The sequence below is a fragment of the Leptopilina heterotoma genome, unplaced genomic scaffold, assembly GCF_015476425.1.
Source record: "Leptopilina heterotoma isolate Lh14 unplaced genomic scaffold, ASM1547642v1 Lhet_16, whole genome shotgun sequence".
Taxonomy (NCBI): Eukaryota; Metazoa; Arthropoda; class Insecta; order Hymenoptera; family Figitidae; genus Leptopilina; species Leptopilina heterotoma.
Window position 1 is genome coordinate 1868298 of NW_025110874.1, and position 15221 is coordinate 1883518.

At 25.7% G+C, this 15221-nt stretch overlaps 1 protein-coding gene across 4 annotated transcripts in view; it reads left to right on the forward strand.

Annotated features, from left to right (window-relative positions):
* Nucleotides 1-15221, forward strand: part of LOC122498776 (cytoplasmic polyadenylation element-binding protein 2) — a 507210-nt gene that overhangs the window by 414223 nt on the left and 77766 nt on the right. For 2 of the 4 annotated variants that reach the window (XM_043606687.1, XM_043606688.1), the window contains one exon: nt 5608-5649. The exons of the other annotated variants lie outside the window; for them this stretch is intronic. In XM_043606687.1, the coding sequence (XP_043462622.1) occupies nt 5608-5649 (42 nt within the window). The remainder of the gene's footprint in view (nt 1-5607; nt 5650-15221) is intronic. 4 annotated transcript variants of the gene reach the window in all.

Genomic DNA, 15221 nt, shown 5'->3' on the forward strand with positions numbered 1-15221 from the left:
GAAGACTCGGAGTAATCGATTTTTTCATGTTTCATATTTTCATAAGTGATTGGATTTCACAAGGTTTGAATTTGAAATTTTTGACAAAATCTAAATTCGTAGGGAAAAATAATAATGATTAAGTATTTTATTTTATAAAGAAGTTATTAATGTTTTCGAATAATTTGACATTTAAAGAAATTCGTAGAGAAATATAATAATTGAATATTTTTTTGAGTTATAGGAAAGAGTCCGGAAATCAGGGAAAAACAAAATTATATTTTTGTGGCAACCCATAATATTAGTGACTGACTTTTTACTTCTAGATCAGTTATTTTTAACTGATTCAAATATTTATAGAGTATGATAAAATTTACTTTGTACAATTTTTTCTCTATATGATTGAACAAGAATTATATTTCTTTTCCTTTTCAACTCTCTAAATCTGAATTGGTAAAATTTCTTTAATCGCTAGTCGTTGATTTCACTAAATGAATTAGTGAAACTGTTTTGACTAGTAAAAGAGTTCTGCTAATTGTTAGTAAAATTCTATTAACAATTAGTAAAAAATTTCACTAACAACTAGTAAAAATTTTACTAATTGTTAGTAAAATTATTACTAAATCATTTTGTGGAGGATTTTTCGTTATTTCATAAGTAACTTTCTACTAATTGAGATTTAGACAGAAGTAAAGTTTTAACTAAAATTATATAGGTACAAACTGTATATAATATTTATGTATATATACAAATTATTAAAGATGCCGAATGATAAGTTCACTTTCTATATTTATACAAATTATTATTATAATTAAAATAAATATAGTAAAAGATGTGAATTTCAAAAAAAAAGATAAACAAAAGGGAAAATATATTTGAATTTTCGAAACATTTTCCTTGAATAATTACATATTGTGTTATCGAAATGAACACATTCCAGCTGTAAACAGTCAGTTGCACTCAGCAATATATATATGTATGTAGTAATTGCGTGTATGACATGAGTAAATATTTGAGGAAAATTACTTGAACAAACATTCAAGTTCGTATATGAAGGACCAGAGAAGTGAATTGATTGGTGAATGGTGCATCTGATATATACGATGAATCAGTGATGGGTATAACCATAAGCAGCGACTGCAAGTTATTGATGAACTTACTGACCGACACACTCGCCAAAAACGAGGGTAAATTACAGAGCTACCCAGGGGGTGAGGGAGGATGCATTCAGATAAACCGCGTGGCAATATACCCCTGCCTGCCAATACATTTAATGGTTCCACATACGTCACTCCCTCTCTCTCTCTCTCTCTCTCTCTCTCTCTCTCTCTTTTTCGCTTTCGTGTGTAGTTCTCGTGAGCCGAGAACGTGCCTTGAATGAAGACTTTACTGGGGTAAAGTATTTTGCCTGGAAACACTTGCATCGTATATACTTTTCTTGCACACATACTACATACGCAGAGAGATCGAATTTCCAAGCTCGTGAGCGTCCAGTGACCCCGCGACAAGGAGGAGGGGAGGAGAAAAGTGTGTAGTATGTAAGCACGTGTGTCTCAACACTTTACTACACTTGAGTGTGCTTTACTCTAGAAATACAGAAAAGTTCAAGAAATAACCTGAGAGTCACTTCTCTCGCGTGGAACAACTTCTCTTTATTATTTTCATTTTTATTTTCTTTTTTTTTCCTATCTTACTTGGCACGTTATGATGCGCTAAAAATAGATAATTATGTATGCGACGAGCCAGCCTATACACGGATGAGATAAAAATATAATTCTTATGCGTCTCGAGCAAAATATGAAAATATTATTGATTTTTCACATCATCCCATGTAGAAATTTCCCTACTTGTCCCTACCAAATGTTGGATTCTGATTAGAACCATCCTAGAAAATCTACTCTAGAAAAATCTGTCTAGAACCTCGCTAGATTCTGACTAGAATCTCTAGTCTACAAAAACTAATCGGTTTCCAATCAAATTCTAGTTAAAGAATTATTATTACTAATTTTGTATTATAAAGAATTATTATTAATTGATATTATTATTTATTATTTTAATAATTTAAATAATTTAATAACTTTATAATTTTTTAATTTAAATTATTATTAGATTATAAAGAATTATTATTAATTGAAATTATTAGATAATTCAGACTAGAAAAACTCACTAGGACCTTATTGATTTCCAACTAGCGACAAACTAGTGTACAAGTAATATACATAAATTGTCTTTCTATAAATAAATATTTTTATGAATTGTCAAAAACATTTTAAAGTATAATTGCACTTACATATATTTTTAAATAATTATTTTTACGGATAATATTACAAAATTTAGGTAATAAAAATTAATTATACTCACATAATTAATATTTATTTGTGTCTTATTCTTTTAATTTACTTATTAAATAAAAGATTTTTATTTAATAAAATTGTTTTATTGGAATTTTATGTAAGAATGTTCTACAATATTAAAAATTGGGTTTCAAATATGTTAAAAAATGAAATAATTAAATAGTATGCAAAATTTTTTAAAAAATAATGCTGGTAAAAATTATTTAACTAGAATTTGATTGGAACCCGACTAGTTTTTCTAGACTAGAGATTCTAGTTAGAATCTAGCGAGAGCCCTACTAGAGATAGGGGCAAATGGTGAATTGCTGCACGGGATGTTATTTAAGCGGAGGTGCTTCCAAGCTATCACGGCCGGGAGGTATGTGTATCCGACTGGAGTCCCCAAGGTCCAAGGTTCGATCCCCCATGGGCACGAAATTTTTCAACTCAAGTTTCAGGTTTTTCGTGTACAACATTCATTAATAATGTTAATATGAATGAAGAATTTAATTATAAATAGGTTAAGTTGAAAAATAATAATTTTTAAAAGTCAACTAGAAAATTCTAGTCGGGGCCCTATCAACACACAGCTAGTTTTAATACTAGTTCCCGACTAGATATTCTAGTCTATACCCCATCTGCCGACCGTTATGAAAGTAGTTGGGTTCTAACGATTTTCTCTAATCAGTTCCCCACTACAGATAGGGAATTCTGGCTAGGACCCCATAAAATTCCAATCTCAATTTCTGCATGGGATTCTTTCAATTATTTTTTTATCAATCAATTTCTCCTATTTACCAGCATTTACTGTTAACAGGGCTCGAACCAGTGAAAGTATTTCAAAATACGGACTTTTAAGGCCCCAAAAATTAAAAATTACGGACCAATTACTGATAAAAATATAACCAGTGCGAGAACATTTTACTTAAAACTAATTAAATTTTTCATAACTATAAAACATGAAGTTATCGATAACTCCGAGTTTTCGACTCAAAGTGATCGATTTCTTATCATATTTTATAATAATTAAAGATGGCCGAGTGATAAAATCATTATAAATTGAATTATAATTTTCAAGCGCATTTTTAACTATAAAATTCTTCTTTAAATCGATTATTTTGAATAATTTTCAAAAAAGTTCTTTGACAATTTTCAAATCCATTTGTTTACAATATTCAATTTGACGAAATTTCAATTATTCGTAAATTTTTTAATTAATTACATGTTAGAAAATAGAAACTTCAAATAATATAAACAGCAATTGATTGTTACAGAAATCAATGTTAATTTTTTCGACCACTTTTCTCTTAAAATATTAAATAAATTAAGCTAGTTTTTTGTGAATAACTCTAAAATATCATAAAGAAGGGCAATGATGTGAAAAAGTTTTAATATTTTTAAAATTATTTATTAAAAAATAACTTTAAAATTATCAGTTCTCAAAATCACTTTTAATCAATTTCTCGTCTTTTCCGATTTCAAAGTATTTTTTTATAATTTATTTTAGAATTATTAAAACTTTTGTACATCACTGCTCTTCTTTATTATATTTTAGAGTTATTCACAAAAAACTAGCTTAATTTATTTAATATTTTAAGAGAAAAGTGGTCGAAAAAATTAACATTGATTTCTGTAACAGTCACATGCTGTAAACAAAAAATTCAATTAAACTTTTTCAAAAAAATTAATTTCAAAATTCAATTATTTCTAAAAATTCACACTTTTAATATTCAATTATTATCTAAAATTTTAACTGAAATTCATTTTTAAATTAATTTTTATTAGAAAATTCTACTAGAAATCAATATTATTTAAATATAAAAAGAAAAAATTTATTTATTGTATGTTTCCTAAAATTAAATTCTTATTTGTCTTTCGACGAATTTTAATAAAATTTTTAAGAATTTTTAAGAATAATTACATTTTTCGAAAAATTCGATTAAAATTGTATAAAAAATAATAGAAATTCTTCGATGAGTTTTGTTATTTGTGAAAATAATTATTAAATACCTAAAAAGAATTTTATTATTTTTAAACAATATTTCATTTTTGCGAAGAATATTATTACTTTTAAAAAATAATTTAATTTCTGCAATAATTAAAAAAAACTTTATTAATTTATTTATTATTTATTAAAATAATTTACATTATTTTTTATATAATTTTTGAAAAAGTTCTTTGAGAATTTTCAAATTCATTTGTTTACAATTCAATTTTACACAAAATTTCAATTATTCGTAAATTCTTCAATAAAATAAAAACTTGAAATAATTCCAAAAAAAGTCCGCAATTAAACTTTTAAAAAAAAATTAATTCCACAGAATTGTTAGTTGAAAATATGAAAAATTCCGATTGTCAAAGATTTTAATTTAAAACCTTTTCAAAATTTAATTATTTCTAAAAATTCACGTTCTAATGCTTTTAATATTTAATTATAATCTAAAATTTTAACTAAAGTTCATTTTTTAAATCAATTTTTGATTAGAGAATTCTATTAGAATTCAATTATTTAAGTAGAAAAATACGTAATTTATTGAATAATAATTAAATGTTTCTTGAAATTGAATTCTCATAAAGAATTTTATGAATAAATTTTTAAACCATTGAATTCTTTTGACAAATTTTAATAGAATTTTTAGAACATCAATTGAGGCCTTGGATCCAATAACTCGCCCGACGCTCGAAGGCACGCGGTAATACCAGTCGGGTAGCAGTGAGTGGCCCAGAGGCGCTCACTGCTCACTGACTGGCAGTTGCGCGTTCCTCCGAGCGTCGGGCGAGTTATTGGATCCAAGGCCTCAATTACATTTTTCGAGGATTTTTTGGACAATTTTATTAAAATAGTAAATATTGAAAATCATTGATTGAGGAAAATTTTTGAAAGTAATTGAAATTTTGCCAAGAATTTTAGTAAAATTATTGAAAATAATTGAATTTCGAAGAAGAATTTAAGTAAATTCAAATATGACGTCAGAAAAGAAATTCAAAATGTCGGATTCAATATGTCGGACAAAATTTTTCAAAAAACAAATATTTATAAAAATTAGTATAAAAAGGTTTTTGGGATCGCTGATTCTAATTCTGACGTAAAAAAAAATTAATCTATTAAAAATGTTGGATAACGCATTTATATTTTGTGCGGATTCTTTTAAAAATTTGTCCACTATTTTGAATTTTTAAAAATGAATGAAATTCATTCTTTTATTATAGAACTATTAAATAGTATTATAAAATAATTAAAAAATTGTTTTTGACGAATGATGAATTTAATGAATATTTTCCTTTTTTGTTACAGGTGAGTCTGCTCAATTGTTTAGTAACAACAATCAGCGTAAATGTAAGTAAAATTCAAACTAATACAAGACTATCATATTAAAAAAAATATATTTAAAATCGTTCATCGGGATAAAAGAAACAATAGATTGAATAGTAACTTTAAAATTTTGAAGATTAAGAAAGAAACCACAAAGTTTTATTACACATCAAGAATGGTAAATAATTTTATTGAAGTATGTATGTAAGAAATAAATTTTCATCAATTTTCTTGAAATTGAAATAAGTTTAACGACTTTTTAAATATTTCTTTTTACTGTGATAAGAAAAAGTAATTTATAATTATAGTTTTACTTAATTATTAATAAATAATCATCTTTATTATATAGAAATTAAATTTTTGTAAAATCTGTAAATGAACTTACTATGTTAATTTAAATTTACGTATATAGAAGAAATCTGTTAATGTCCAAATTACATTTTTTTTAAATGTAGGGTAAAGTATCGGTCCTCTTCTTTTGCATTTACAACATTAGAGCTGAATATTTTTGTCAAGTACCACACGCGGAGAAAAGCTTTGATGTGGCAGCAAACTTTTAGCTGTCACAGCAAACTTGGTTTGTTGAAATAGGGACATCTAACAAGTTCGCTGTGAGACTAAAAAGGTTTGCTGACAACGAATTCACTATTCCCAGTCGAAAAACTTCTATAGAATTTCATAGAAATATACTATATATAAATTCTATTGAATATTCTAGGATAAATCCGGAGGAGATGGTCGCAGTTTTTATAAAGGATTGTAAAAATTATAAAAGAGCGATTTTTGTCTAAACTTTTTCCATAATTATAATCATTAAACACTCAACTTTAAAATGTCGAAAAATAAAATAATGCACTTTTCAAAAAATGTAAATTTTAAGATTATTTCCATGTGAAAAGTCACATGGGAATAATCTTAAAATTTACATTTTTTGAAGAGTGCATTTGGCCATCTGTTCCGGAATGTCCGGGAGAGATATGGCCACATGTGTTCGGGAGAGATGGCCAATACTTCTAATTTTTGGCTTTTAGCTTAAACTTAGTTTTCAACCGTTCAAATTACTTTTCTATTCTTGTTTTTACATTTTGAACATTTATCAAGGAATTCAGTGTCGTATTTCAATTGACCGCATCTCTTCCGTATAGGATCATCTCCTACGAACTTACCATATAAAGTTTAAAGAAAGTTATTTTACAAAATTTATATTTTTCCTGATTGAGTGCAATAAGTCCTCAATTGAATTTAAACAGTTGTATTGACTAACAGAGTAGTTAAAAGATAACTAAGAATGTATTAATTGGTGCAAGCAGATTCATCCGCCAAATTGAATTTATAAAAACTGACTTCGGATTCGTAGTCAGCGACCTGAAAAACTCCCTCTAACAAATTTTAATGAAGATCTATTGAATGTATAAAAATTTCATTAGCTACATTGGATCCGCTATTTTAGATTTTTAAAAACTGCCTTTAGAATAGTAATCAACGACCTGAAAAAACCCGTTTACTAAATTTTCATGAAGATCTGTTGAATGCTTAGAGAGAATTCATCTGCCATGTTGGGTCCGCTATTTTGGATTTTCAAAAACAGACTTCAGATTCGTAATCAGTGACCACGGAAACATGAAATTACCAATCCTCGTGTAAATCATCATCTGATGAAATAACCTAGAAAAATCAGAGAATTTTGATCGGAATCCTGTAAAATTATTGTTCTCTAAAGTTATTGTGCTTATTCTTGAAATCTAATTTTACTTAAATATTTCAAAATTAATTGAATTTTAAAAGAGTTGCGTTTACAATTTTCATAAATTAGATGAACTTTATAAAAGGTTTTAATTCGAAATTTTAGAAAATTTTAATTTTGAATGAATGAATTAAATAATAAAAATTTCACAGGAATTCTATTATTTACAAATTTTTTATAAATTTCTTCAATTTAAAAATAAATTTTTATAAATTTTCTTCAATTATTTTCATAAAAAATAACATTTTTTTTTAACCAGGAATTCAATTAATTTCATAAATAATAAAATTCCATACAGGTTTTCAATTATTTTCGTAAATAATAAAACTCATCGCAGAATTCCAATTATTTTGAATACAATAATTTTAATGTTTCTTGAAAAATGTAATTATCCTTAATAATTTTATTAATATTCATCAAAGAAATTCAATTATTTTATAAAAAGCCTTTGTATAATTTATTTATTAGCATTTAATTATTATTGTCCAATGCATTTTTAATTTTTAATTTAATTCAAATTATTTTAAAAAGAAATATATTATTAAAATTCGTCTCAAGAATTCAATTATTTTCAAAAGTAATCAAATTCTTGGCAAAATTTCAATTATTTTCAAAAACTTTTTTCAATTCAATCAAATTTTTCACAGAGATTCAATTATTTATTAAAATTTTTGTCAAAAGAATTTTAATTATTTAAAAATTTGTTAATAAAATTCTTTATCAGAATTTAATTTTGAGAAACATTCGATTATTTAGTAAATTATTTATTTTTTTATTTAAATAATTAAATTTTTGTAAAATTTTCTAATAAAAATTGATTTCAATATATGCATTTCAGTTAAAATTTTAAATAATAATTGATTATTAAACTAAATTTTAATTAGTAAAAATATACTTTCTAATTTGAATTAGTGACTGACTTTTTGCTTTAGAATATGCAGATTTTATTAATGAATAGTCGTTTCTAATAATTTAACAGTTAATTTATAATTTTATTTATTTAATTTTAGAAGTAATATTGAATTTTGAAAAGCTTTCTAATTATAATCTTTAAAAGTTTGAATTTTTCATACTTTTAACTGAAAATTGTGTATAGATTTAATTTTTTTAAAAAAGTTTAATGGAACTTTTGAAATTATTTGAAGTTTTTATTTTCTAATATATATTTGATTGAAAAATTTCCGAATAATCTATGAAATTTCGTAAAATTGAATTGTAAACAAAAAAATTTGAAAGTTTTCAAAGAAATTTTTCAAAAATTATTAGAAATAATTAATTACAAGGGAGAGAGAATATATATTAAATTTTGTAAAAATATTTTCAAATTGGGGAAAAAGTGCAACAAAGCGAAATTTTGATATAGAAAATACTTTACTTTAAAAAAAGTTTTGTGAAATTTATTAAAGTTATATTAGAATTTAATTAATATTCTTGATATTTGATATAATTATACTAAATTTCACATTTAAGTTTTTTTTAAAGTTTAGTATTTTTTATATCAAAATTTCGCTTTGTCGCACTTTTTCCCTAATTTGAAAATATTTTTACAAAATTTAATATATATTCTCTCTCCGTGTATAGTAATTAGTAATTAGTAAAAATTTAAAGAAGAGTTTTAGTTAAAAATAATTGAATTGAAATGATAAAAATAAATTTTATGAAGTTACAGTAGCAACATAATTCTTATAATATAAAATAATAATTTTATCAGTCGGTCATCTTTAATAATTAATTAATTATTATAAAACATGAAGATATCGATTGCTCCGAGTCGAAGACATACGGTTACGGAGTGATCGATTTCCTCATGTTTTATAACAATTTTTTTAAAATTGTTTAATTTCAAATAAGTATAATAATAATTATTGAATATTTATTTAAAAAAGAAGTAATAGAATATTTTTCCGAGTAATAATTTTTAAACTGAATCAAAATATTCTTTAGAGTGAAGAAAAAGTAAGAATATTTTGTCTGGAATTCAAGGGAAAGTAAGGGAAAAACAAAATTAAATTTTTGCTGTCAACAAATGTAGTTTTAAAAACCTGAAAAAGTTAGGGAATTTGAAATGAGGAAAAGCGTGGCAACCCTGGATAGGTTTTTTGTCTCATGTCGATATCCTTAGAAAAACTATGGATATAACATAAAAATGAAAAAAATTATTAATATTATTTAATGGGTCTTTTTGTTAGGTAGAACCAACCGGTGTTTTCTAGCGATAAGAGATGGTCCAGAACTCTAAAATCGTTAGCCCCTAACCCCTGTGACCTTGAAAAAAGTTTTCCAAAAGTTTCTGCAAGTTTCGATATATATTACATCGCAATCACCCTCATCGAGAAAAGTCGATTAATTTATTAATCTAATTTATAGACTTTTTTCAATGCCAGAGAGCGGAAAAAATCACGATCGACTAAATGCCAAACAAACTGCAAGGACAAATTTATGACACTTGGTCCAAGGGGTCTTTTATCGTACCTGATCTTTTTTGGGCACGCGTTCATTCGCCAAAAAGGGACAGCAGGGAGTGCAACACTAATACTCGCACCTATATTCTACGTGGTCGCACATCCGACATGATTTTTGTGCATAAGCATCCCGTTTTTGACATTAAATAAGAGGATGAGTGTATCGCCAACTGGAAAAGGAGAAGTGAGGGACGGAAGGACGAGGGTGCCTAGAAAAGGGCATTCACCTCTTGGGGTCCCGTGCGCACGCGTCTCGGCACATTCTCATACAATATCCACGTAACAACTGCACTCGGGCGAAGGTATTATGGTTTTATCCCTGAAAATGAGGGAGGAAAAGAGTGAAAAGCAGGGAGAGAGAGACTCGGTCAGAATGGAGACCCCAAAAACATATTCTTTACCTCCGCACGCAAGCCTGTCATATTTTTCGACCCCGAACTAATATCCCCGTTATATACCCTCTTGGTCTTGTCATTTCTCACCCCCTTTATACTGCCATATACTGCTAGCTTTCTGTTTCACCAATACTCCTCTGCATTTCGATTTGCAACGAAGGTATACGCGAGCCTCATTCGCTGTCAGCTGCTATGTCGTGCTATGAGATTCCCTTCGTACATTCTAACTTATTGCTTGAGGTAGTGCCTACTGTTTACTTATCTTGCAATTTCCTCCCCATTTTAAATGGCGGAAATAGGTGTAATTTTCCTATTATTTCAAGAGAGAGAGAGAGAGAAAAAAACACTACAAGCGCTTATGTGCATTTTTTTATACATCTATATACGAGCACTACGAGTAAGAAGCAATATCTCCACATTTCGGTGAATTATGATCTGGGTTTAATGAAATTGGTGTCGCAATTAAAATTGAATTATGCTTGCAAGAAAAAAGTACACACTCAGCTCACCCTTTTCTTCAAGAATACAAGGAGTTGTAGAATTTTTACGCAATAAACATATAAAGAAACACATCCAAATTTTTAAAAATTTAGATAAAATAGATTTTTTTAAAAAAGAAAAAGTTATGCTATTGAATCTATAGCGTACATATTCACTTATATGACAGTTCAAAACAACTACACTGCAAAAAGAAGTATCTTATTTAAGATGTTTTGGTAGTCAATATTTCTAAGATGTTTTTGTAGTCACTTTTAAGTTATTTAAAATATCTTAATTTAAGATGTTTAAAGTATCTTCGTACACATTTTCATCATATTTTTTGGGAAAAAAGTTTTGAGGTTAACTATGGGCTTATATGTAAGACATTTTATGCATCTTAGTTTTTAGTAACTTAAATTTTATTCGCATCTTACAATTCACAAGTATCTTATCGCTAAACATCTTATTGAGACAGAAACATCTTAATTAAGATACTTTAAAAAACTTACAGAAGTATCTTACTTTTTTAAGATAGAAGAAATATCTAAGACGTATAAAACATCTTAAAAATTAGTAAGATACTTTAGAAAACATCTTATTTTAAAATGTAAGATACCATTTTTCCATCTTACATCTTATTTTAAGATATCAAATAAGACACTTATTTTTGCAGTATATGGATATAGTTACAAAGTAGTGAATTTTTATAAAAGAAAAAACTGCATTGAGAAAAAATAATTTAAAAAATATCAGACTTCACAGACGATAATTAATTTTACAAACGTAGTAAAAAATAGCTTTCAAACTAAAAAAAAGTAGTAAAAAGTAGTTATAAAAAAATTAAACTTGACGACAAAAAAAAACTCGTTTTAGACACTTCACAAAACTGACGAAAAATTCCATTCTATATTTTATTTTCCTGACTTTTTCCTACTTTTCATCAAAAATATTTACATCTTTCTTATCCTGCTAATAAATTGAATATCTGCAACGAATTTTATTATTCATGAAAGAATTTAAATATTTATAAAAATAATTTAATTCTTGCGAAGAATTTTATAAAAATTAAGTTTAAATAATTGATTTCTTTTGACTAATTTTATGCAAATTCTAATTTAAACAATTGAATTCCTGAGAAATTTTTATTATTTATTTATTTATTTATTTATTCATAAACGGGCAAAGTTTTTAGCAGAGCCCAGTCGTACAAAGTACTAAGAGTGTTACAAAAGAAAATAAATTAAATAGCCGCATTGCCAACATTATCGTTACTATTATTGTGATAATACAATTTTTTTTTTTCTACAATTTATGAAAAAAATTGAATTCTTATGAAGATTTTTACAAAATTTTTTTTTAATAATTGAATTTTGTTTGAAAATTTTATGAAAATAGTAGATATTGAAGATCATTGAATTGCGGAAAGTTTTTGAAAATAATTAAATTTAACAAAGAATTCTATTGAAATTTTTGAAATTGAATGTCTGTGTGGCATTTTATTTAATTGTTTTTTTTTAATTTATTGAATTCCTATAAAAAGCATTTTACTATTCATGAAAATAATTGAATTCTTGCGAATGATTTTATTAGAATTTTTGAAAATAATTGAATTTCCAAGAAGAAATTTATTACTTTTAAAAATAATTGAATTTCAAAGAAGAATATTGTCGTTTATGAAAATATTTAAATTTTGCAAAGAATTTTATTAAAATGCCTCAAAATAATTGAATTTTTAGGACTAATTTTGTTATTAATTGACATAATTGAACTCTTTCGAAGAATTATTTATGTAAATAATTGAAATCTTGGGAAGAATTTTACTAAAATTTAAAAGAATAATTAAGTAATTGCAAAAACTTCTTCCAAAGAATTAAAAAAAGCATTATTTTCAAATAAAATTGATTTTTTTCGAGGAATTGAAATTAAATTTTTAAGAATAATAACATTTTTTGAGCAATTCCTATAAATCTGTATTAAAAATAATTGATATCATGCGATGAATTTTATTATTTATGAAAATAAATGAAAAGTTGCAAAGAATTTTATTAAAAAGGTTAAAAAATAATTGAATTATTGTGAAAAATTTTATTAAAATGTTTAAAAAGAATTAAATTTCTGTGAAAAATTTTGTTATTTTTGAAAATAATTGAATTCTTGTGATGAATATTGTTAATTATGAAAATAATTGAATTTTATTAAAATTCCCGAAAATAATTGAATTTCGGCGAAGAATTTTGCTATTTATAAAGAATTAAAGATAATTAAAATGTTGACAATTTTTTTTAGATTTTTTGAAAATAATTGCAAAGAATTTTATTAATTTTAAAAATAATTGAATTCTTGTGATGAATATTGTTAATTATGGAAATAATTGAATTTTATTAAAATTCCCGAAAATAATTGAATTTTCAATAGTATGAAAATTTTATTTTAAATAATTGAATTATTTATGAAAATATTGAATTCTTGTTAAGAATTTCATCAAAAATTTACTTTTTAAAAATGGAATTTCTATGAAAAATGTTATTATTAGTGAATGTAATTGAATTATTGTGAAGAATTGTGTAAAAATTTTCTTAAATAATTGATTTTTTCGAAATTTTTTTGAAAATGCTATTCGAAATTCATTTTTCTGTGTGAAATTTTATTATTAGTGCGAAGTCTGAAATATATGCACTGATTTTTAATAAAAATAATTTAGTTCATTTTTGTGATTTCAAAGTGAAAAATAAAATACAAGTAAAATTAGGTAGACGTAAAAGAAGACGTCTTACACATTCAGAGCATGAGCATTCATGATTCGAGAGTTGAAAGATTTTCATTCAAAAATAGCTGGAAAAGCGATCTTTTGATGAAATTGAAAAACGTGGCCGAATTTCAAGCTCTCTCTCTCTCTCTCTGAAAACGTGATACACAGTATAATATATATATTAGATCTTTCATGTGATTGCAAACCATTTAACGTGTAACTTGAAAGGAAATGAATCTTTGCTATATAGTAGACCAAAGAAGATGATCTCGCCGGGAGATAAATACGACTTTTAGGACGAATCTCTACCTCAACTTGAAGTCGTAAATTTTCGCACTGCCCAGTTTAAAGCTCTTCTTCGAACATTTCTTGCATCGACCTATTGCAACTTGTCGTTAACCTACTGCGAGGGAGCATAAAATTCCCATTTTAACTTATACACTTATCGCGACTCGAGGCAATCGGGTTTTGTTTACTTTCCTATAGAAAAAAAATTCTTAATAAATTTAACTACTTTCAAACTACTCTGCTCAGTTCAATAAGTCAAATAAGTTCAATAAGAATTAAAAAATTTTTATTGACCACCAGAAAGTAGTTAAAAGAACCAAGAATTTCGTTAATGCAATAAGATTTTGTAGTTATTTTTGAAATTCAACTACTTTTTTTAGTTGCTTGAATTATAAATTTTTACTACATGAGAAATAGTAAAATTTACTGTACAAATATTGTTAGATTATCTAAAATTTTATAGTTAAATTCTAATATAACTTTACTAAATTTCATTATTATGAAATTTCATTCTTTCACTGTTTAGTATTTTCTATGTTAAAATTTCGGTTTGTTGCACTTTTTCCCCAAATTCTAAAATACTTTTACAAAATTTATATTTTCTCTCCTTGTATATTGATATTTTAATTTTTAAGGCATTATATCTATAAGATTCAGAATCACAAGAATCTCATAAATGCAGTAGTAAAATATTTTCATACATAGAACTCTCTCAGGTCACTGTGCAAGCTGACATCATCAACTGCAAGTGTCGTAAATTCTCGAACAAAAGGGGTGCGAAGTAAAGGCAACAATTGTTTTGAAACTAGATATAATTGACCTAAAATTCTATTAGAAACTATCATTAATTAAAACTACGATTGTTTGAAAGTATCATTACTTGAACATTTTATCTTCAGAAGTGCCATTAATTAAAACTTATTATTGCATTATCTAAAAACTATTGTTGGAAATTATGATAATTTTAAAGCAGGTGGAAAAATTTAAATTATTACTCTAATTGATCACTTTTGTTGCACTCAAAAAAATTTCTAGTATGATTTGACTACTTTTCAACTACTCTCAATAATTCAATATGTTCTTAACTGAATTTAAAAATTGACTACCAAAAAATGTTAAAAGATCTAAGAATGTAGTTGTTGCAATCAGATTTTGTAGTTAAATTACGAGGCGCATATGATTATTTCCCAAATGTCATTTGACCGAACTGTCATTTTACCGAATTGCATTTATCCGAACTGTTATTTTAACGAAATGTCACTTTTGCGAATCGTCATCTTTACGAATTGACACTTTTACGAAAAGTCATTTTTGCGAAATATCATTTTTACGAATTGGCATTTTTACGAATAGTTATTATTCCGAAATGTCATTTTTTCGAATTGTCATCTTTACGAAATGTCACTGTTGCAAATTGACATTTTTACGAATTGTCACTTTTGCGAAAAGTCATTTTTGCGAAATATCATTTTTACGAA